Here is a 25,080-nt window from a genome sequence, read left to right on the forward strand (position 1 = left end):
TTCCATTCCCAATTATTATTATTTGCTGCACAAAGCGCGTGAAGTTTTCTTTTACAAATGTCATCGAAAGACGAAATCCATTCCCAATTATTATTTGCTGCACAAAGCGCGTGAAATCCTCTTTTACAAACGTCATCGAAAGACGAAATCCTACATTAAGAAGTGCCAAGTCAAAAATATTAACATGAAACACGAGGAGCGCTATCGCGCTCCCCTGGATCCCAATGGTTAAAATTAGTATTTTAAAAATGTGTGGAGTTTGAGACAAAAATATGTTCGGAATTTGAGTCAGTGACAAAAATGATGATCGGAATTTTTGAACATATTTTTTTGTGTTTTACCATGAATATGTACAGGCAAACCAGTTTATGTGTGGGAAATAGGGACCGCATAAAACGCATAAAAATTCGTACCAAACTTTACCAGTAGCTTAAAAAAAATATTGCACGCTACACAATTTGGAAAAAAAACTATTTTTACGCGGTGGGTAGGGACCACCCTTTGCTCCTTACAATAAGCTCCTACTGACTAACTAAACATGAGAATGAGAATTAGCTGATACAGTCCCTATGTACGGCGATGAAATACATATCAAAGATAGAATAAAATAAATGACTTCATTTTCTTAATAATAATATTTCATGCAGTTTTCTTGTGCGATCGCATAAAAAAAATCGCATGAAAAACCGCACAAAAACAGGTTTCACTGTAATTGTAAATCCGTTTTATTTTAGTCAAGTGAGAACAAAAGGCTCTATTGTATCCGAAAATCAAATCAATTCAAGTTCAATCAAAAATCAGTACCATTTTGAGTAGTGGGTAATGAGTGCAATTTGGTAGTTTCGTTCCTCATCGGAAAATATTAGACACGCACAGTGGCAAACAAAACATTAAGACAAAAAAGAAAGTGACAAAGCTTTGAGAAAAGATAATCCAATCCAGTGCTTCAATCCATTGATGATAAATTATTTACATTGTTCGAAGAAATTTATAACATCTGTAGTTAAAACAATGGTCATTCATTAAAAAATGCGATTTAAGCATACCTAACAACTAAAATTGTCACGAATATCTGAGAACCACTGTATGGACTTGACATGGAATGGCTGATAATACATATTCGATACGGAGAAGTAAATTCTCATTCATATTTTTTAAATGTGTTTATTCCAACAGAAAATCGATTACCGGTAACGCGGATATCTTCTTCTTCTTGAATGGTCCTAACATTACCGTTTTTTTTCTAAATTTCAAATTATTCAAAATATTTTTTTTAAATTATCAATTTTCCTAATTTTCTATTCAACCATTCCATGTCAAACCGATATAGTGGTTCTCAGATTTTCGTGAAATATGCTAGATTTGTTCTTTATTGCAAAATATTAGACCCGTATTTTTTTTATTTTTTTGTTAGGGTGCCCATTTCCATTTTAGGGTGGTCCGATTTTTTCGCCTTTTTTCCAAAAATGATTTTTTTAGAATCATGACTTTTGAACCACTGAATCGATTCAGACGATTGACATATCAAATCGAAGACAATTAACTGTTCGTTTTTGAAAAATTACTACAGTCGCAGAAAATTTGAATTTTGTATCCGTTATTATTGATTGTATTTGTTTTTTATAGTTTTCATGGTCTCGGGACCAAGATTGCTATATTTTCTTATATTTTTCATGAAAGCTGAGGATTTTTTACATAACATATCTCGAAATCAGAGACGTGTTTTTTCCGTTTTTTTTCGTAATGACACAACAATCCCCTGCCTAGCGTTTGTCATACGTCGAATAGTTGAATATCCCAATAAACAAATCCAAATTTAAACTTTTCCAGATTTTTTATTTTCCAAACATTTAGTTTAGAAAAAAAACAATTTCCAATTTTTTTTTCATGTCGAATTTAATTTTTTTGAATTTTCACATTTTCCGAGTTTTGAATTTCCAGGTTTTTAATCTTTATATTTCTTTGCCCTTTTGATTTTTTACATTCTGTCATATTCAGGTTGTAGAATTAAACCGCTTGAACGGAAAATGACGCGTCCATAAACTTTCCTGGACAAACTGACAAAGACGAGCAAAAAATATTGAGGTTGGATGCCTTTTATGAGAACAGTATCTATAAGTCATATCGAGTCTACAAACAAAACCGAAGGATTCTATATCGACCCTTCCTCTTAAAACTAGGAAAATTGAATCGCATGCCAGAGCAGTGCTGACTGAAAACAAATTTTCGTCCAAGGGGTTACAATTTTCAAATAAAAAAATTGTAAATTTTTCAGATTTTCAATTTTCCAAACATTTAATTTGGTGAAAAAAACAACTTTTAAATTTTCAGTTTCCAATTTCTTAATCTTCTGACTTTTTTTTTCATTTTTGCGTTTTTACGTTCTCGACTTGTTGAATTTTCTAATAAAAAAATGGCTTTACTAACAAAAAATCATAGTTTTCCATTTCCTATATTCTCAATGTCCAAATTATCAATTTGCTGAACTTTTAATCTAAAAAAAACAATTTCCAAATTACCAGATCCATTTCTTTTTGCATTTTCTTATTTTTTTTCATTTTCACAATTTCGAATTGTTGAACTTTCAAAATTACTAACTTTCCACGCAAAAAATTCCAAATTTTCAATTCCCAATTTCTCAATCTTCAGATATTGTTTTTTCATTTTTTTTTTGTTTTCACATTTTCGAATTGTTGAATTTTCAAATTAGTTTTTTCAATAAAAATTCCAAGTTTTTAAATTTGTTTCAATGTTAAAATTTTCATTTTTCCAACTTTTAATGTTGAAAAAAAAATTCCAAATTTTTAATTTCTCATTTCTCAATTTTCAGATCGTTTTTTTTTCGTTTTTGCTTTTTCACATTTTCAAACTGTTGAATTTTCTAATTTTCAATTTAACAAATTTATAAATTTTCAGTTTTGCATTCTCTTAAATTGGCTTTATCTTAATTTTTTTGCATTTTTACATTTTAGAATAGTTGAATTTTCAAAATTACTAATTTTCTAATAAAAAAAACAGATTTTTGGATTTGGATGAGATTAAAGTAATCTTTTCCAGAGTCAGGTTACATCGTTCCAACCGGGAAGCGGACCAATAGGCGAGGACACACCCAAACCCAAAGCATTTGAGTGAGCAGCCCGTAGACGTGGATTAGAGGTCAGGGGTATAATCAGCAACAACGAGAGGAGCAGTCAGAAAACGTATATAATCCGTTAAGTTAATTAAAATATAGACCAGTTTCCAACAATCTCTCGACGAGAATTACTAATTCCTAATTACGAAAATTACTAATTTTCAAAAAAAAACTCCCTAAATTTTCTATTCTCAACAAATGCACGTTGAACCCCGCACCGTTTTGCACATAACTGAAAATTATTTACTTTCTCACTTCGTAACTTTCCTAACAAATAGTTCAGTGTCGGTCCCACGGGGGAGAAGTATGCATATGCGTACGATTCAATTGGGTCGATTTTTGCACTAGCAGACTAACCCGATCAAACTATCGGTCGACAAAAAGCTGCTGTTTGCGGGGGGTTCAATGATATTATTGTCCGTTGATTTATTAGTCGTACTGACATTTACCCATTTTTGGATTGGCTTTTTGGATTATCTGTGAGCGAAAAATTGTTGTATTCGGGTCAATTAGTGAAAAGTTTTGTAACGCACAAAAAAACCAACACACTCGGACACAGAATCAACCGCTTTACAAAGCAGAGCAATCTTCCACCCTTGGCAACTAAGTATGACTGCTTAACCTCTAGTGCGCGTCTTAACGTGTGAGCATAAAGCGGGTATCCTCTTACCTCGTGGTTGGGGAGAAGGCGGCATCGGTAATTCGTATTAGTCAACCCTACCCGCCGCCGCCACCGTCGTTGCTGGAAACAGTGCCCCTGCTTCCAGAACTCGCATCACCGCAGTAGTAATGGCTTCATTTACGTTCCTCCAGTGGTGGCACACTGATGGGCCACAGGGGAGAATAGCTCGTTACTAGCACGTAAGATGCCTCACATTCCAGCAGAAATGAGCGCCAAGTCTGCGCACTAAAACAACAAACTGTAGCAATGTAGTGAACGGTTGTACGAGCTTCTCTACCTCTTGGCGGCCCGCCTCCACCAAAGCCCACAGCCCATACTTTTTAAGGGGCTCAAGTTGCAATATCGCGTCGTGACAACATTGTTGCACACTTTACTGACACGCCGGTTTGTTGCCGTTGCCTGGGACAAGTATTCCGATGCCGATGATCGACACAATCTGGCCGGCACTTTGCACGTCGAGTGTTGTGAATGTGTTTGCAAAGAAATGAGCCGCAGCCTTAATGGCGGAGGGAACATAGTCTCGGGTGCTCGTGAGAATTAATGTGCAACAACGAAAGAGGAATTTCCACAAGTTGGTCGTAAAGTAATTATTAGTGGCTTGTTATCGGGACTATTTACCCGGTCGCTCGGGTAATGAGATGAGATGTAGTTATACGTTTTTATTTTCGTGGTGAGGATGTCACCATATTCATGTTGTAAAATTTGGAATGCGGCTTGATTTGAGTTCTGTGGTTTCAAAGTAAGGCAAAATTGATATTTTAGTCGAATCGTTTATAATATGGCATTTTTTTGTTTTCGCTGTTTTATAGACTTTCAGCCTTTTGGCTGGTTTGTCACACGTTGAGACTTCGCCGTCTCAAGGAAGTATTACTTATACTATATTTCAAATATTACTATAAGTCTTATAGTAATATTTGAAAAGCGCATTTTTATGAACCATTGCTACAAACGAATTTCTAAAAGATGCAAATACGTTTGGCTATATTGAGATTGGGATTTAATATGACAAAATTTTAAATCACTAAAAGTTTTTGAAACTGCATTGCTCTGAAATCATCTAATTGCTCTCATAGAGGTGATATAAATTGACCTCGTGAGGGTCCAGATATCTCAACACCACCATTCTTCGTTTAACGATATAAAAACAATGATCTGAAGACAACAGGTTCAGTCGATAATCTCAAAAAAATCATTGCGTTCAAACTCGCAATGACGTAACTAGTTCCATTTACTTAAAGAACATTGCTATGGGCCACAAAGGGAAGAAGCCTATATAAACACAGATACACTGTAACTCCACAAACAAAAAAAAACAATCCAAAAATAGCCTAGATGATTTGTAATTCAAGCTTCGTATATTTGTTCCTTTTCGTATATTTTGAACGCGCATTTTTTCATTTTGCTTTTAGAGTACACTATTCAGAATAAGGGTGGACTGGAAAATCGGCTACTTGCCAATACGCCCATTTTTTTAAATGTGTAACTTTTGATCCGTTCCACCAAACTGCGATTGCGGGAAATTAAAGTGAAAGGTTTAGCAAAACAAACATTTTTAATCTTTTCGCCTAAAAGCAAGCTTTGAGGTGCCATATATTTTTTTCTGAAAAGTTTGATTTAACATAAAACATGAAAATTTGTGTATAAAGAGTTAAAAATCATAAGCATTTGTGTGCCATCGGTTTTGCTCCCTCAAAGAGAAAACGGGTGTATGCATAATTTGGTTTCATTTAATTGATTAATTTTCGAGTAACGCTGAAATTTGTGGTTCATTTGTATGGTAACCCCTCCTAAGAGAGAGGGCAGGAGGATCTATTTGCCATAGAAACGTTTTTTGCCCCCCAAAACCTCCACATGCCAAATTTCGTTTCATTCGCTTGATTAATTCTCGAGTAACGCAAAAATTTGTATTTCATTTGTATGGCAAAGAGATGGGAGAGGAGTGTCTAACAACCGTAGGAAAATTTATTGCACCTCAAAACCTCCACATGCCAAATTTGGTGTCATTTGCTTGATTAATGTTTGAATAATGCAGAAATTTGTGTTTCATTTGTATGACAACTCCCTCTAAGAGAGGGGGTTGTACCATAGAAACGTTTCTTTCCCCCTTAAACTCACACATGCCAAATTTGGCTCTATTTGCTTGATTAATTATAGAGTTATGCCGAAATTTGTGTTTCATTTCGCCTATAGTCTTGAACAAGTCTAATTAGGTGATCAATCGATGGAGGGTACTGAGGCTGAACTCATGACCAATCGATTAGTAAGCTTCAGCGTTTTAACGCAGGAATACGATCATCAGGATAGAAATAGTTTTAAATAGATGAAATAGATGGAATAGAAATAGATAGAAATAGAAATGTTTGCATTGATCGATTGAAAACAAAATATTTCGACGGATTCGTTACAATAAACAAAATATTTTTTAAGCACACGTCGCGCATTATCCAAATGATATTAACCAATTGAACAAGCAATTTATGCTCTTCAAATCGTGCTATCTAAGAAGAGCGTCTAACGTATCATAATCGGAACTCTCTCATTGACATTGAATGTATGAAGGGAATGAGAAACATTCATAACTTAAGTTCCTTCGTTGCGAATGGCACCAAACAAAAGTGAGTAGATGTCATTTGCGATTTCTTTTTATGTCTTGCTCCAGCCAGCAAGCAATCAAGAGCTTTTCTTAGGGCTAAGAGTTTATTTTAAAATTTTCAACAAAACCATGCAACCATCGGCCTTTTTCAGTGCCACCAAAACAAATCGATTCTCATATTTCCTTACATATTCAATGTGATAGACAAGCGAATCAATTAAAATAGTTTCGTTATCCTACGTTAATTACCGTATTATCTTGGACACCACCTTTCTAATTTTTGAAATCACTCAGCCTGTTTGTGTCCGTTTGGTTTTCGAATATGGTTTCGAATGCGCCCAACCCGGGACCCAGAACGCTTCTGGAAGAAGACACGATCAGCGGTTTTTGTTCCCAGAAAAACTTATGTTTCCGCGAATCCATGAACGTACGCTCAATCTTCTATTTTAGCTTCACATCTAAACCAAGCAGAGCGCGTTGAGTTTATCGATAATAGTGATGATTTCATGTTCTGAACTTCAAAACCTCTTTGGAACTGTTGTGACGGACCCTGCTTAGATATCAGGGCAATAAATAAATTAAAATAATCAAATATCAAATTTGTTTTGATAAAACCCAAGGCGAGTGCGCTGTATGGGCCACTAGAGAGGTGATGAAAATTGTTTTGTTTAGGTCTCGCTCTTTACCGTGCATGGAATGAACGCGGAGGGCAGAGAAGGAATAGGGCAGAGAAACAAAAATGTTTATTTAGGATTCCACGCGGATTAGGTCGTGCAATCTTCACCAAACTGAGCCCCTTTAGCGATAGCGAAGGATTGAAACCTTGGGATGAATTTTATGTAGCAAATAGGTAGGCAGATAACCGATGTGGTTTCGGTTATCTGAGTAGGAAAGGGATCTTTTCTCTCTTCTTGAATTTCAAGCTAGAGTGAGATTTTGTGTATATATAGTCTGGATTCTTACTCTATAAGTAACAATAACTGGTAATATTAACAGCAAATCCCAAAACAAAGAGCAGATCACTTACTTTACTCGTACGGACCATTCTAGAGCCGTCGGACTCTGAAGGGTTAGTGGCTGCCTTAGTCGATATTTGCCGAAGAGTAGGGTCTTAGCCCATAAGAGAACCCTTAAGGCATGATTTCGAAGAGTAACAAAAATCCAGGGAATTAAGCTTTCTGGTTAACAACTATGGTTATCCTGTATAGACCTGTGACCAGAAGTCTAGGTGAGTAAGCCACCAGACCAGCTACTTGAACCTTGTTTCCAGCTTCAGTCCGACCGACAGTCGTGCTCTAGCTGGATACACAAGACAGGGACATCAATCTCACCCATAGACTCCACAAAGTTCAATCCCCTAAGAGACCTTACACACCTTCCCATTACGATTTAATGCTCGGCGGGACATCATTTAAGCATCGTGTTCATTTTATGATCCAGCACAGGCTTTCCACGGAGAATTAATTTTCAATTTTTATATCCAATTTTATATCCAAGCCGTCGTGTTAAGACTTCACCGCCGCCACTTTAGAAACTCCGATGCCACCTTTTAATTATTCTCCTCCTTCGCCTTCATCACCATCATCATCCGATGGCATCGCCATTTGCTGCTGCGTTGAAACCTGCGCCTGTTGCTCTCCCGGCAGTGCAGGCGAACGACGGGAGGAAAATACGGCAAATGATTTTGCATTGCGCCAGGTCAGGGCAGACACTCCTGCTGCTGTACATTTATATATAAACATGGCGCGTTTGTTTTAAATTTTAATTACACGACCTTTTCTGCATTGTCGATATTTGAGCAAGGGAGGAGGAGGAAGAGAAGAGCACGCGGGACGGGGAAAACTTTCAAACTGACGTCGAAAAGTTTAGTCTGTCTGTGATCCCCGCCGCCGCCGCGTGCTCTAGGTCTCTATTTATAGCGCAACCGATTAAAATTCTCGTCGTCTTCAGTCTTCGGCAACGATTCCGAGAGCCGTCAAGTTTCTGAGCAGATAGAGGAGGACTCATGAACTCGCCGGGCTACGTCGTGTGAAGCCCCACCAACCAAACCGTGTTGGTGTGGTCAGTTCGCTGTCATCGTGGTGTTCCCGACTAATACGGGCGCAGCAAATAAATCTATAAGAGCAATTAAACACGATGTCCTGCATCCCTCCCTCGAATGCCACCATTCCCAGTGCCCCCCTCCCCATTTTGTGCATTCCTCCCATCATGCTTCACGATTTTTACGCTTTATGAACCCCGCTAATCCAGAGCGAGAGACACACGATCAATTGACCGTTTCACGAACCGGCGATAATAGCAACTGCTATCGCGGTTGTAAATCTTTATCTCCTCGCCGGTGCAAGTGTACAAAATGCCTTTTTTTGCGCAGCGATGTTTTATTCATTAGTCCATTTATAGAGGGGGCGCAGTGTGCAGTGGGGGATTGTCCAAGCGCCACATCGGGCCAGTGTTGCCAGTTTTCCAATTTTTCATTTCGACAACGCTCTAAACCTTTTCAATATGTTCACCACGAAGCTGACAACCACCCAGAGACCCACAAAAACCCGGACGCAGTCGTAAAGTTGCCTTTTTTACGGCTGTCGATTATTATTATTTTTAATTGGTTCACTCCAAGACCGGCATTAACGGTCGACCCTGCATACGGCAGTATCACACGTCATGGTGGCGGCCCTGAAGGACCTTGAAAAGCGTATGTTTGACATCTGAACACACATACACACACACACACACACACCGGATGATACGTTCGTGTGTGTGGTGGCGAGAGAACTAACCACGATTAACTCCGGCGAAGTTTGCTCACGTTATTACGAACCATATTAACCTGAATCCAATAATGATAATTAAGTAATTTGTTCTCTGGGAGTGATTGCTCGCCAGGGAATGGGGACTGACTGACAGAGAAATCATTCTCATTATCTCCCTCGTGTGAGAGACGGACAGACATTCTACGAGGAAATATTTTTGCACTGCATCGAACAAATCAAACAAAACGCCCGCGGGCAAACCACAGCTGACTGATACAGGGCGCACTTGAGATTGCGTAAATGATTAAGCTAGACATACACATTCCGCGAGTATCGTGGGAGGCGAAGAAAATGACCGCCGGGTCCGCGGGGAAAAACCTGTTGGTATGCGCATTATTGTTATTATCATCGTGAAGCTAAGCGACGGTGCAACAGTGTTGCACCGGTGGGATATGCCGGGTTCGAGTGGAATACAATCGTCGATGTACACTCCTCTACTGTTGTTACTTTTTTGAAGTGAATAGTCCGAGTATTGTCCAAGGAAAAATATGCATATGGAAGGACCGAGCGCTAATTCTTTAATGATTTTTGTATTGCATTACTTGATATAAGGTTATGTCTGGGCGTTATCATTTCACAGATTATTCTATTCAGAGCCGATATTTTAAAGTGGTTATCAACGAGAACGGAATCAAACGATGGTGGAAATACTTGCATGAAAAATAACGTTAACAAAAAAGGACACCAGAATTACATCTCTCGTTTCCCAAAAACAATCATCTCCGAAAAAAAAAAATCAACAAATTATACAATGCATCATCTTTCGCAGAACGGCAACAGAAAGTCCAAACCGAGTCGAGTAGAGTGGCGGCAGCGACAGCAACCACAACGGAACAAATTTTCATCTTCAACTGTGGACCGAAGAACATAGTTCTCACCGCAGTAAAATACTTTCTTCGCTTTAGACATGCTGCACTTTGACAGTACTTTTAGCCCGGAAACAATGATCGAATTCGAGGAAATTGAATGATCGATCGGGAAAAGCCAACAATAAGCCTGAAAATCAGCAACCAGGGATGCCAACCTTCCTGATTTTTTAGGATTTCCCAGACTTTTTGGCACGTTCCCTGATATCCTGACAAACACGTAGGTTTTTAAGCGTTGCCAAATGTAGACTGAAATGGTTACCATTGAGAGATTTTAATATACTAATATTATTATATTAATTGATTGGTCTTTTTCAAGACTAGAGGCGAATGATCTTTATAGTTTAAGGCTTCTATAATAGAAAAAAATCAGTGAATCACTCACGATCGGTCAGTATTCATAAGTCACCGGACTAGCGGCCAGATGACAGCCTTCCTCGAGGCTTGTTTCGCTAGAGGGGAATTAACCGAAAGGTTTTCAATCTCTAAAACACAAAGTGCTTCGAAAACTACAAAAATTCAACTCTTCGTCTGTTCTCGTGTCTATGTATGATTTTTTATGCTTTGCTACAACATTACAGTCCTTGAATGTGAGCTCTTTTCACCTAATGGGAGAGGAAAAGCCATTTTGAGTTTTGATTTTTCTGTTTTTTATTTAGTTTTTCGGCCGCCATTTCAACTAGAAGCCAAATACCAAAGAGCACTATTCAGTTGCATTGCTTTGAATAGATCCAAATTCGTTCAAAATCGCAAATGGCTTTTCACAAAAACTAGAGTTAGTTTTTTATTTTTCTAATTGGTCTTTTTCGAGGCTAGAGGCGAATGAATTGCAAAAGTTCAAAGCCTTTAAAATTAAACTAATGAAAACTACTATATTGACGATACTTTTTGCAGACCTAGATGTTTCCCTGGCACAGACTACGAACTCGAGGAACCTGACGAATTCGTCATTGAACGAGTAGAGCGGAGTTAGTAGCAGGAAGGCCGTTACATATCTGTGGCATATCTTTTTCGAAGATAGTCAAAAACAGGCAATAAATATATCGTTACGTAATCCTACTTCAACTTTGCGGTCGTGTCTAGAGTAAATTTGTAAAATTTCGTATTCTGAAATAACATCATAAGTAATGGAAACAGAATTGATTATTATAATTTTTTGTTGTCGGAAAAGAGCTTGTGAAGCGTGTTCTGATTTATTGGTTAAGTTTTTCAGTTCATACGCCTCTAGCCTTGAGAAAAAAAGCCAATTTGAAAATCTTAGTTAAACTCTCGACCTTGAGGAAGACCATTTGAAAAGCCTCGATGCCGCTATCGTCTGATCGCTGGCTGGATGACTGATGATTCATGAATGATTTATTGACGACTTATTTTGGTTGATCATTTCAATTTCGTGAATTCGAGCATGGTGTCCGGGTCAAATGTGGCATCAGGGTGCAGCGCATTTGAAGCCAAACGTAAAGAAAGTATTTTTCAGTGGTGAGAGCTGTTCTCATCGATGAAAAATTGAAGGCGAAAATTGTTGTCCGCAGTGGTTACTGTTACAGCTGCCACCACCACACAACCAATTCGGTTCGAATTTTCTGTTGCCGTTCAGCGAAAGAAGCATAGTATAATTTGCGGATTATTGCTTGGGTTGATTGGCTTACCTGTAAGTGGCGTAATATTCTGTGAACTTATGAAAGTAAAATTGTGTTGTTTGGTTCAGGAGTTAGGCGTATGTTTTCTGGTAATTCCGTATGGGTACAGAATTTCTACCGCAATACAGCTCTAAAATCATGGAGTGGGAATATTTTATATATTATATATAATTATATATATATATATATATATATATATATATATATATATATATATATATATATATATATATATATATTTAATAATATTATATATATTTAATAATATTATATATATTATAATAATATTATATATTATGCTCTCCTTTCCATCAAACAGCATCATGAACATCCCTAATACCTGGTGTTTAAATAAGGTCGAATAAAAACCATCGCACACGCCTCATAATGCGTCTCCACCGTGCATCGTTCGTGACCTACCAAACCACTCCATGAAATGGGAAACTACGACCTCCACTCACCTTGCTTAATTTTTCGCCCTCATGGTGTGGCAGCATCTGCCGAAGACTCTGGAAGCCGGCGTTTATGCTCTGCATGCGTCTTCTCTCGTTGCTGTTCGCAATCTCCCGGCGCATCCGCTTCTCGTCCTTATCCATCGCGATGCTGCGGGGGGCTGAGTTGTTATTGTTATTATTGCCATTGGCCATTCCACCGCCCCCGCCCACACCTTCCTCGGTGGTAACGCGGCAAAACCTGCTGAAAAAAAAACAGAGAACAAAGAATATCTAGGTTAGGCTGGTGGGTTATTTTTTGTTGTCTCGTTAGCTAATTGCAATTTACAACAGTGTTGCGGCTGCTGCTGTTCCGGTGATCCCCCTACCACATGAAAAAAAATTGAGTTCGACCATTTTAGCCTCACAGGATGCCGAAAATAGATTTCGGCGATAATCTGTGTCACGCTGTGTTGTTTTGTTCGCAGCGCTAGAGAGGAAATGTTTCGGTATTTTCCCAACTATTTCGGCACTCGATAGTCGAATGTGTTCCGAAAATAACCACCGAATAGAAAGGGGTACGTACATACCGTCTGGGAGGAACACACCCCCACCGACGACACTTGCGAAGAAGTGCGGTTTTAATCCGAGCTAGACACTAGCGGAACAGTTTGTGATGAATCTTATTTCCGGCAGAATAATTAATTATGTGTGTTCATGTGTGCGAAGCGAATCAAAATTATCCCAACAGCTGATAATAAATCATTTATTTTTTTCTGCAATGAATCCCTATCAATGAATCCTAATCAAAACAAACAAATCAAGCAAAAAGTTCAAAATTATTCATACACCGTGCTTCGAATCACGTTCCGCAAGTTGCATTGTGGAGAGAAAATTTATCATTCTATCAGTATTTTGTGTGGAAATTTTCTGTTACGGCAGGAAGGGAGTATTACCAGTCAGCATGTCTAAAGATGTTTATAGTGTTCCATAAAGACACCGCCGGGATACTGCTGTTTGCGGTTTGTAACGATTTAATTTTGTTTCCAATGTCGTCAAGTAATCACATGTTTTTTCTGTTAGTTCGATGTGAGAAAAATGAATTATCCTGAATCTGTCTTGGGTGATTACGTTTTTCTTTAATTGACATTGGAAATAGTGTATCGATCACAAGAAAAGGATTTTTAATGACAAAGTCATGAGAACAGAAATAGATTGAACATTCGCCCTACTACTTTATATTCAAAAAGACGGGTAAATAATGTCGGGGACATAACCGGAATGATGTAAGACAACATCATGGGCTGCTAATTTTAAGACATTTTTTTTTCATAAATAGTGTAACAGCGGAACAATTTATCACCTTCATTTTTTAAGAGAAGAACACAGTTCTTACAGCTGGAAAATACTTCTTTATATCCGGCTTGAATTGTGCTGCACTTGGACTTGGACACTTTCAACCGGAAACAATGCACGGATCCGTGAACATTGAATGATTGATCAAAAGTAAAAAAAAGTCACCAATAAGCCCAAAAATACTTCTCAATCAAATCAAGCTCTTTCACGGCAAAAAATATAAAAAACAATTCGCTTTTTATTGTTCCTGATGTTACTCTGAAATTCATCAAACTTTTTAAAGTAACCCAGAAAAAGGCAACTGAAGATGATTGATTAATGATTTATCTTGTTCTCGCAAGGACGATACACAAGCTGACCATATGTCGAAATGTGTACTTTGATTGCCAATGCACGTGACGCATCTTTGTTTCTATACACATAGTGCAATCACAGGCGAATCTATATTTTTACCAGCACCACCGCCATTTAGGACACATAAAATCAAAAATGCTCATTTGTGATTCAATCACATACACTCTTTTCCTAACGGTATGAAAACCGATCCGAAGTACCTTTTCATCGAGTTTCCACCTCGGATTTGAGAACAGAAATTTGCAATTGCAATGCAATGCAGTTTGACATCGTTCATTGACTACTCTCCCTTCGAAGCGATTCCGCGTTGTCGAGAAAAACCCTCTGCTTGCTGGCTGAAGAATGAATTTATGCGCAAATGCACACCGAGAAAAATTGTGCCCAGGTTTGCTTCTGTGTCAGTGCAAGCCCTGCACTCTGCTTGCGTTTTGCATATTCTGAGAATGCAAAAAAATGCACGTTCATTCAACGCCGTAGCGAAATGGAAACTGAGTTTGACTAGAGCGAACTAAATATCTATATAAGATGACTTCATATTCTCATTTTCTCTTGGATAGAATGATACGCACGTATTGATGTACTTAAATTGTACTTCGCGGAAACTTTAGTAGCACTTTTTTACCGTTATAATTTGAGAAGCACAATTTGGATCACTCAAAACGTGGAATTTCATTCAATTATTCAATTATAAGTTTCAAAAAATCTTACGGTACTCATGGGACTTGGGAGCCAATTTGGATGGAAAATCCAATTAAGAATGATTCAACCAAGTTTCCGGAGCTTCTGGCGAGTCAGCAAAGACATGTGAGGCCTTGCGCTGTCCGGAACACAACACCTCTTCTGTTGGCCAATTCTGGTCATTACGGCTAGATTCAAACGGTTCAGTTGTTGACAGTAGAGATCTGAGTTTAGTGTTTGGACATACGGAAGCAACTCATAATAAATTATCCTTTCCAAGTCCAACCAAATACACAGTACAACCTTCCTGGCCTTTTTTCTTGGTTTGAACACCATTTGAGCTGCTACGAAACGCTTTGGACACGACCATTTTCGCACAATATTGGCGTATATAACCCATATCTCATCCCCAGTCACCATCCGTTAGAGAAATGGGTCGATTTCATTCCATTTGGCCAGGGTTTCGCGGATGGAAATTGGAAATTGATGTGGCACCCAAGCATCGAGCTTCTTTTTGTCTAGCTTTGCGCAAATGGTTCAAAACTATTTTATGATCGACGAACAGCCTGAACCTGAACAGAATCGACGAAACCAAAATTGCACGTAATTAGCTGTTACAGTATCGGCACCAAAAACGTCATTTATGGTTTTAGCAGGCAGCAACATCACTCGTACACCTTTTATCTTTAGGATAATCATCATACCATTAATTATTTCATAATTATCATACCATTTCATTCAGCCGAAAAAGACGTATTAATGCTCAAAATCTTACACCCTAAACGTAACGCTCTCGTTTCTGAAATTTGAAACTTACACCCCAGTATAGAAATGAAAAGCGAAGTCCTACGTCAAAATGAAAGTTGTTCAAATAAAAAAAAACCCAATATTTATATCAAGAATAAAAATTTTAATTTAAAAAATGGGCGGGTTATATTAGGCTGTCAAAAAAGTCCTGCGGTATTTTTTTTGAATTTTCATTTGTTCATAAAATTAGTTACAATCATCTGTTTTAAGTCAAATATGCGCCGTTTTGTTCGATGACTTGTTCCCAACGAGATGCCAACTTCATAATACCCCTGTTATAGAAGCTCGCTTCCTTATTGGCAAAAAAACTCGGATAGCCAATTTTCACAGGCCTCTTTTGTGGCTAACTTCTGACTACCTAGCTCGTTCGCCATGGACAAAAACAGGTGGTAGTCACTTGGTGCGAGGTCCGGACTATACGGCGGATGCAAAAGAACCTCCCATCCGAGCTCCCGGAGCTTCTGGCGCGTCACCAAAGAAGTGTGTGGCCTGGCGTTGTCCTGATGGAAGACAATGCGGCCTCTGTTTATCAAAGAATGCCTCTTCTTCATGAGTACTACCTTCAAGCGGTCCAGTTGTTGGGAAGCAGCTCATAATAGATTATTCCTTGACAATCCCACCAAACACACAGCAGAACCTTCCTGGCCGTTAATGAGGGCTTGGCCACCGTCTGAGCCTTCAGCGGGCTTCGACCACGGCCGTTTGCGCTTCACGTTGTCGTAAGTGACCCACTTTTCATCGCCAGTCACCATCCGCTTCAGAAACGGGTCGATTTTGTTGCGATTCAGCAGCGATTCACATGCGTCGGTACGGTCAAAGATGTTTTTTTGCGTCAACGTGTGTGGCACCCATACATCGAGCTTCTTTGTGAATCCAAGCTTCTTCAAATGGTTAATAACGGTTTGACGACTTAAGGTAGAAACAGAATGCCGCGTTGTGCGTTGCTTCTCATCAGCTGTCATTGCTTGCGTATTGTACTAAAACATTCGCCCGACGCAGTCTGTTGATTTGCAGTCACAATCTAGCATTCGCGTCTCCACTTTTCATGTAAACAAAAACAAAATAAAATTCGTATGAAAATCTTGTTCTTGTTGTGTCCACGGATCAGTTGAATGTTTTTGAAACAACACATTGACATTTTCGCGCTGCCGGCATTGAGCTTTATTTACTAGTTTAGGAGAGCGTGAAAGAATAGATGATTTTCAGTCGGAATGAACACGTTTTCAAAATTTTAAATTATGAATGAAAATTAGCTTTTACATCAAACTAGTATTCTATTTAAAAGAAAAACATTTTGGTTTGCAGATGGTGAAAAAGTCCCATACGAAAATTGTTTATGAAGACAACTCTGTATTATGATGAAATTCAATGTTGGAATTGTTTAGCCATATGGTTGAATGAAAGTCAGAAACATGTGTTTCAAGTAATCAAATAACACGATGTGAAAATTTTGAAAATTTTCATTCAAATTTTAAATTTAAAAACCGGCTTCGTGTCTTCTAATCTGACAGAGATTATACTAACTAGTTTGGGACCCAAATTATGGCCCTAATTTGAAGTTGCCACCAGACGTCGCCACCATGCCACTGTCATCGCGAATTCGGCGCAAGCAGTTTAGAACAAATGTTAGCGTCTAGTACAACGATGCCAATGACGCAACGCATTATTGTGTTCGACTAAATGGAAACACACATATTTAAAATGAAGTGTCAAAGTACAATTGTCGCAACGCGACGCATAGCGCGGCATTCTGGTCCCACCTTTATCCCCAGCTCTTGGCCGATGCTACGCCTGCTACTATGCCGGTCTTTCTCGGCTAATTCAGCGATTTTGTCGCAATTTTCGACAACAGGTCTTCCGGAGCGTGGCGCATCTTCGACAACCTCTACACCAGAACGACAACGTTGAAACCATCGTTGTGCGGTGGAAATGGAAACTGTATCGGGTCCATAAACTGCACAAATTTTATTGGCAGCTTGAGATGCATTTTTGCCTTTGTAGTACTTAGTAGTACTGTAAAATATGTCGGATTTTCTCTTTATTTTGCTCCATATTTGCGACACTATAACTCACGAACGACTTAGCCAAACAAAACACTGCCAAGGACTATATTATAGCGCACAAAAATACCTTTCCAACAAGCTATAGTATGACTCGATACAATGAATACAACTAGTACTACGCGCTTACAACGACAACTCGCGGAAATACCGCAGGACTTTTTTGACACCCTAATATATATGATATAACCGCAAGGTTGATGTGGGACTACAGTTGGCTTAGAAATCATTCGTTTGTATTGATTAAATTATTGATTGAAGAAACAGTTCTTGAATTCAACATATTCGCTTTGTCAGTAAAGAATTTGAACAAACGCCATGTAAAGTTCCCTCAACTTGTATATGTATGCAATGCCGTTTTCCACAGGCACCTTGATTTTGATGGCTGTGATAGGGAACACATGTCGGCGGGAACAAAAGTTCCCTTACTTGCATGTATTTGTACAGCCAAATTCCCCAGGCACCTTGGTCGGGGAAACCGTAGATCGGGCCAATCAAAACGGGGCAGTTAGGGCGTTTAGATAGCGCTTGACATTTTACAGTTATACAATAGCCTATCTCAGGAAAAATAACATTTTCTCAATTGTGATATATGAAATATTTCCTATCAATTGATGCAAACATCTTTCCGATCTATTAAGAAATGTTGAGTTGTAAGCATTCGAACTCTTTCATTGTTTCTTGCACGTTCTGTGTTTAGGTTTTCATTTTATCCCCATATATTCTGGTAAGACGTAGTCCCACGTCAAAACATTCAAATCGTTCCGTTTTTGTGGTTTTCAGTGTCGAACATAAATACTCCCATAAAAAAAGTTTTGAAACTACTTGTCTGACTTCCTTTTTTTCACCAGTCAATTCAAGTCTAAATTATTTAGATGAGATTACTAGGATTCCATCTAAAACTTGGATTTTTTTTGTGAATGTCAAAAGCGAAGACTCTGCCTGATTTTTTTAAAATCTGCATAATTTTTTACGTCAAATCAAAAATCCAACAAGGTATGTCCTTTTGTTTTTGAGGCATTTTCCCACAATATTAATTTATACATTTTATTCAATGAAAACATAGCTCAAAAATTAACATATATACCTTCTTGTAATTGGGATACACCTTTAAGTAGAAATTTGATAAGCAGTTCAATATTTTCCCTACATATGCTTAACACCTCTCGTTAGTAAAGAGAAAAATTGTAAACGGATTGTGTCAAAAACACGCCCGTTCTACTAACGTAGGACTACAATATTATTTTATTCAATTCTCTTGTTTCTCACTTAGAATACTATTTTAGAATGCAGCGAAATCTTAAAATTGACTGTTGAAAATTTTTGGTGGCCCCGAAAAGGGCCGATGGTTTGTGTGGTTTCACAAATCAGCTGAAGATGGTTGATTGATGATTCATGCTGACCCTCGCGGAAATATTACACAAGCTGACCATTGCTGCACGCACTGTACCTAGTATTCATCGCGAACGTCCTTGTTTTTCTTTATATTATAGCTATAGCAGCTATAGCTACGGTGTTGTTCGCAGTTGATACAAGTACACTATCGACCCTTCGAAGTTGTTTTGCTCTCACATTTCGTATCAAACAAATCCGCTGTGTATGACATCAGCATTCAGGAATGCTGTTGACTGTTCAAGCAAAACTGCGTAATAGAAATCGCGAATCGTTTCTTTTATTACCCAAGTTGCAAATGGGCGAAACTTAGCACTTTACAGACCACCGACATGGAAATATCGGTGTGTTTTGCATGATCAAATAAAATTTGACTGCTTTCTCTGATTATAGGATAATAAACTCTCTGGTAAAGTGTTAAGTTGAAATATTTCCTCCCCCCACAGTCATCGTAGAGTAAGCATTGCATTTGCATTTCGAACGAACTATTTACGCGCTACCGTTTTGTATGTTTTGCTCAAAACATTTGGTATGCAGTCCAATATGTTGGTAATTAGGAATCGGTCGAATCGTTCTAAGGTCACATTGCCAAAAATGGGTATATCTGGCAATATCGGCAGCAAATGGAACAATTTACCCAAAAAAAACATTGGAGATTGGATTCAGAACACGACCGCATTGTTGACGTAACATTTTAAACTATTTTACTCAATTCACTTATTTATCACTTTGGATATTATTTTAGAAAGCATCGTAAATTTTGAAAAAATATTTTTTCAGAAAATTTTAAAAAATATTGAGACAATGGTTGTTTACAATTGTTGAACGTTGATGCTGGGAGCTACAAGACCGATTTAGCTGAAATTTGCGTAAAGATGTATTTTCTTAATGCATGGCGCTGATTTTCAAAAAAAAAAATCAAAATGGCGGCCATGTAAAATCTGTCAGATATATGCCGAGCATTTGTAATTTTAAATCTTCCCGTTGAACGTATATAATATTTTTTAAGTTAATACTACTTTCAGCAATCTTCATGTCAATTTAGCGCGATCTGTTATTTAGTTTGTTTACAGCGTTGATTTTTCTTTGCTCGGCGATTTTTGTTATGGATAATTATAGCGGTGATTTTTGTTATGGATAATTCAATATCGGTCAAAGATATTGTGTGGAAATTTCTTGTGCCGAAACGTTGAAGATGTTGCAGAATACATTCGTTGACTCAGCCATATCGAGAACACAGGCGTATGGATGGTAGAAGGCAAGACGGCCGAGGAGGGATGAACGATTTGCCACGTCAAGGAAAACCACTTCTTCCTGCTCTTCAACAGATAAAAAAACCATATAAAAGAAAGAGCTAGCCCGTGAATTTAATATCTCTCACGAGACCGTTCATCATGTTTTGGTTGATGTTTTGGGCATGAGAGAAGTCGCCGTACGACTAGTGCCAAGAGAACTCAATTTCTTCAAAAATTTCATCACATTCAAGTGGCTGAAGCCATGCTTAAATGATCCAATTTTAATCCCACCTTCATCCAACGCATAATTACTGACATGACTTTTCCCGATTTTCGAAACTCAAATTCTCACTTCGTGGGACCCGAGAAAACAAATGCGTAAATTGTTGGCAATTTTTTTGTAAAACGTTCCTCCGAAAATAATGTCCAACTCACAATGTAAAAAAATTGAAAATCCAAATATAGATATGCCGTGTCATTTGAAACGTGCGTTGTGTAGAGATAAACTGGAACAAAAGTTACAAAGTTGATGTTTAAAACTCTGCACATTATGTCTTTAAAGATGGAAGATGGTAGATTTGTCTTTTAAAGTCGTATCTCCATGAATAAATTCTACTTAACCGTTCAATTGGAAATAAGTTTTTCATTTTTCATATTCTAACTTTGTTTCTGAGAAAAGCAGAACGATAACGCAATTTAATTACATTAATTTAATTACATTTAATTACAGATCCGGAGAAACGTGACTTGTTTCATGGAAAATTGAAAAGGGTTGATCTAGCACATTTTGAGCGCCCCGTTATTCATGGATTATTGTTTTTCTGAGAATTCTGAAGATTATTTTATTAATGAATTTATTAACTATCACATTGATTGATGAAATAGTATATTAAAACCAACTCGTTAGTGACATCATCTGGAAGTACCAAAAACTACAAAAGCAATTTTTGGCCTAAATTTGGTGCGCTAGTTCGACGAAATTTATTGTATAGTCATAAAACATTTAATTCAACCGTGTCGTTCGCACTATTCGCGGGTATTTTTTAAATTTCTGAAAACTGGGGCATTTGAAGAAATAAAAAACTTTGGCTTCAATTGTGGTTTGACAAATGAAACAGTCTAAAAGTAACAGGTGAATTGTAAAGATGTGATCACCGATCCTCTGAGATACGATACCTGTTTCCTTGCCATGTGAAAAAAATTTCTACAAATTTTGGGCGCAGAAAATTAAGCTTGGGTGTAAGCTCCAAAATCGTTTACAGACGGTTGCGAAAGACTGACTCATTTTTTAGCATGCCAGCGAAGAAGCCGTTTATAAACAATCGATCAAAATCGAATACACAATGTGTCATGCAAGTAACCTCTCACGAACATATATCCAAATATGAGATGATCATTCCGATACTTGTATGAATGACAGTAATCACTTGTGTAACATTACATGATTAAACCAAGAGAGGAACGAAGACTGTTGTTTGCATATTCGAGCTGTATCAAATATCGCAAACCATTTTCGAAGCCTGTATACAAGTTTGAACCGCATATATCGTCCCGCTCTACCCAGCGCGGCCAGCGAAACCCACTGCACAGACAAGTGCAAAGCAATAAATGATACAAGAAAAATTACGTCATCATTCGGTCACCATTTGCGGAGAGCAACGAATGGGAAAAGAGAGCGGTGTTGCCAGTAAAACTTCGCGGTCTATATGAATATACATATTTCAAGGGATAGCGGCGTTAAAAATGGAAAATATGATCTGTCTACCCTTCCCTTAGCCTCTATCGAGCTAAATAATCATATACAGGTCGGACTCGATTATCCGGAATTTTAGACTCGGTTATCCGAAGTATTTTATTTTTGATTTTCGGAAATTTTGAATAATTTGTATAATAATTCTATATTTAATAGCTAATATGGGTATCAAAAAAAGGGCTTGACTAGTAGAATGCAGTTATTTATGAAAAATGCAAATCCAAGATGGCGGCCACTACAAAATGGCGGATTACATATTTTCTCAGAACCCCATCAATATGGGTATCAAACGAAAGGGCTTGGCTAGTAGAATACAGTTATTTATGAAAAATGCAAATCCAAAATGGCCGCCACCGCCAGATGGCGCCATATATTTTTTTTCAAAACCCCATCAATATGGGTATCAAATGAAAGGGCTTGACTAGTAGAACACAGTTATTTATGAAAAATGCAAATCTAAGATGGCGGTCACTACAGAATGGCGGATTACATATTTTCCCAGAACCCCATCAATATGAGTATCAAATGAAAAGGCTTGACTAGTAGAACACAGTTATTTATGAAAAATGCTAGTCCAAAATGGCCGCCACCGCCAGATGGCGCCATATATATTTGTTTTCAAAACCCCATCAATATGGGTATCAAATGAAAGGGCTTGACTAGTAGCATACAGTTATTTATGGAAAAATGCAAATCTAAGATGGCGGCCACTACAAAATGGCGGATTACCTATTTTCTCAGAACACCATCAATATGGGTATCAAATGAAAAGGCTTGACTAGTAGAACACAGTTATTTACGAAAAATGCCCAAAAATGTATCAAAAGAAAGTTCTCGACTAGTAGAACATAGCAGATAATGAAAAATCCAATTTTAAGATGGCCGCAGTCACCGAACAACTAATTACTTTTTGAATGGTTTCATTCAGCTTGACCAGTTTCTATGTATGTTTGAAGGTTTGTTTGATTGTCCCACATTAATAGAAAATTGACCCGTACCTGTTGAATGATTGATCTGAAATTTGGACATACATTTAATTCTACTGTCATTATAAAACTGCGTATTCCATGATCTTGAAAAATTCAATTTGGCTACCGCAAAAAAATGGCTGAATGGCTTGATTTGAAGAATACACTAAACTATGAACAACATAAATTCGAAAAGGTCGTCGCCACAAAATGGTCGACTATGTATTTTTTGCAATCCCCTCAATATTGGTATCAAATGAAACGATTTAACTAATAGAATATAGTACAGGTCGGACTCGATTATATACAGACTCGATCATATGTGATTCAATTAATTATATAGAATTTTGGACTGGAATATATTCAGTTTGAAATTTTTTTTTTAATGTTTCAAATATGGCTTATTTCATGAAGAAATGTAACCTTTCAACGTTAAGGTGAAATTTATGTGGCTATTACATGTACAGTGGGATAAAAATCGTGATTTTTGAAGATTTTGCTTGAATTTCACCAGGAATTGTTTATATCGATATTGCAGCCAAATTAAGAAAGATAGAAGTTGTGCGTCAAAGAACAAATTGTAGAGCGGTTAAAGAACTTCATTTTAATTGATACATGCGAAAAAAACAAATAAAAAAAAAATTGTTTTGACTCGACTATCCGGAAGATTCGATTATCCGGAGTGAAAACAAAATCAATACTCCGGATAATCGAGTCCAACCTGTAGTTTGCATATGATGGTTTTGCTTGCGTGTCGGTGTATCATGAACCGATGCAGAGTTGTCTCGTTCTATTTTGTGACGTGATTTGTAGCACGTAAAAACAAAAGGATGCCGCTGGGGGGAAATGATTTCTGTATGATCATATTTGAACGAACGCAAGCGATTTTTTTCAGTGAATGGATCATTTGGAAAGACATGGGATCTCGTTGCGGAAAACAATTTGAGCTGGAATGCTTCAAAATGGAGATATTCCTGAAATAGCATCAGAATGATGTCATCAACTGCTTCAGGACCACAAACGAAGAACAAAACACTTCCAGAAGGCACGTACTTTGTACGATGAGAGATTTCCTAACGTGATTTGAAGCCTAGATGGCTTAAGACTGCCGAATAAAGAAGCCCCAAGTTGCAGTTTTAAATTCATTCGTTTATGTGGCCTTTCCTGCTATTAGATTAAGCTTATTGATTTAAAATGTTCGCGTACGATTTAATTTTCAAAAGAGCGGGCCAAATGCAAACGTTCCGATGGGTCACTGGACTGATGACTGGATTGTTCATTGGGGAAAGTCTATTGCTTCAGAAGGGGTCTATTTCGAAACCGATAATATAAATAAAACATTTTCTTCAAAAACACAAACTCTCGGCACACATTTGCCAGAATGCATGCAGTAGACACCATGTCGTTACAGGATGATAGGATGCTGAATTCACCAGAAAAAGAACACAACTATGTCATCTACTTAATGGTGTTTGCCATCAAGAGTTCAGTTCAGGACCACCAATACCCTATATGATTTTTTGTGTTTTGTTCCAGTTTCAAATTCTATCGCTCTGTTCGAGAAAACCTTTAGAGCTGTTCGGTCTAAAGGTTGCCAAAAATGAGCGCTGTTATGAAGTGTGTAGTCATTTTGTGCAGGATGAGAAATAGTGGAATATCTCTTAGTTTTGAATACCTCAGACTTTCGAAGGATAAATAATAATTTATGTAAACCTGATGGTATGTTGTATTACAGAGAAACAAATATTGAGGGATTGGTAGTGCTCTGACGATTGGACGCACTTGGTTCAGTCAACATGCTTGACAACATTTTATTGTGTTTATTTGGCCGAATGCCGTTAACCGTTTTTCCAATCATTTTTTTCTGTACTGCTGAGTTATAAATTTATGGTATTGTGTGAAACCCGGCAAAAACAATAGGGACCAGTCGGGGAATATCCCCTACAGCAGCAGCAGAAGCAACCAGGCGAACACACGAGTGTGTCGTTCTAACCCATTTTGGATCGTTTACATTTCTAACGATGCCATCAAATGGAATACCATAAAAATAAAGTCCCAACGAAATGGCCTCTTAAAATGATTAATTCCCTTTACAAAGTCACATTGCGGAAATTGCACCCAAATGGTTGGTTGGTTGGTGGGCATCACACACAAAGTTCTTCCTAGTGATTTATGTTCCAGGCGTTGAAGTGTAGTAACATTTACATAACCACCGCAAACCCCGGGTGCGCGTGGTTACATCCAATGTTTATCGGCCGAACGCAACACGAAAGAAGAAGACGCAAGACGCACAATTCAGTCCCTCCTCCCTCATTTTCCCGAGTT

The 25,080-nt window shown here is 37.9% G+C and overlaps 1 protein-coding gene across 12 annotated transcripts in view; it reads right to left on the bottom strand.

Annotated features, from left to right (window-relative positions):
- Window positions 1-25,080, bottom strand: part of LOC129775071 (uncharacterized) — a 294,827-nt gene that overhangs the window by 157,461 nt on the left and 112,286 nt on the right. For 10 of the 12 annotated variants that reach the window (XM_055779304.1, XM_055779301.1, XM_055779298.1 and 7 more), the window contains one exon: window positions 12,183-12,417. In XM_055779304.1, coding sequence (XP_055635279.1) covers window positions 12,183-12,417 — 235 coding nt within the window. The remainder of the gene's footprint in view (window positions 1-12,182; window positions 12,418-25,080) is intronic. The other 2 variants (XM_055779303.1, XM_055779307.1) reach the window with 1 other exon arrangement.

Source organism: Toxorhynchites rutilus, chromosome 3 (genome assembly GCF_029784135.1).
Source record: "Toxorhynchites rutilus septentrionalis strain SRP chromosome 3, ASM2978413v1, whole genome shotgun sequence".
In the NCBI taxonomy this organism is placed as follows: Eukaryota; Metazoa; Arthropoda; class Insecta; order Diptera; family Culicidae; genus Toxorhynchites; species Toxorhynchites rutilus.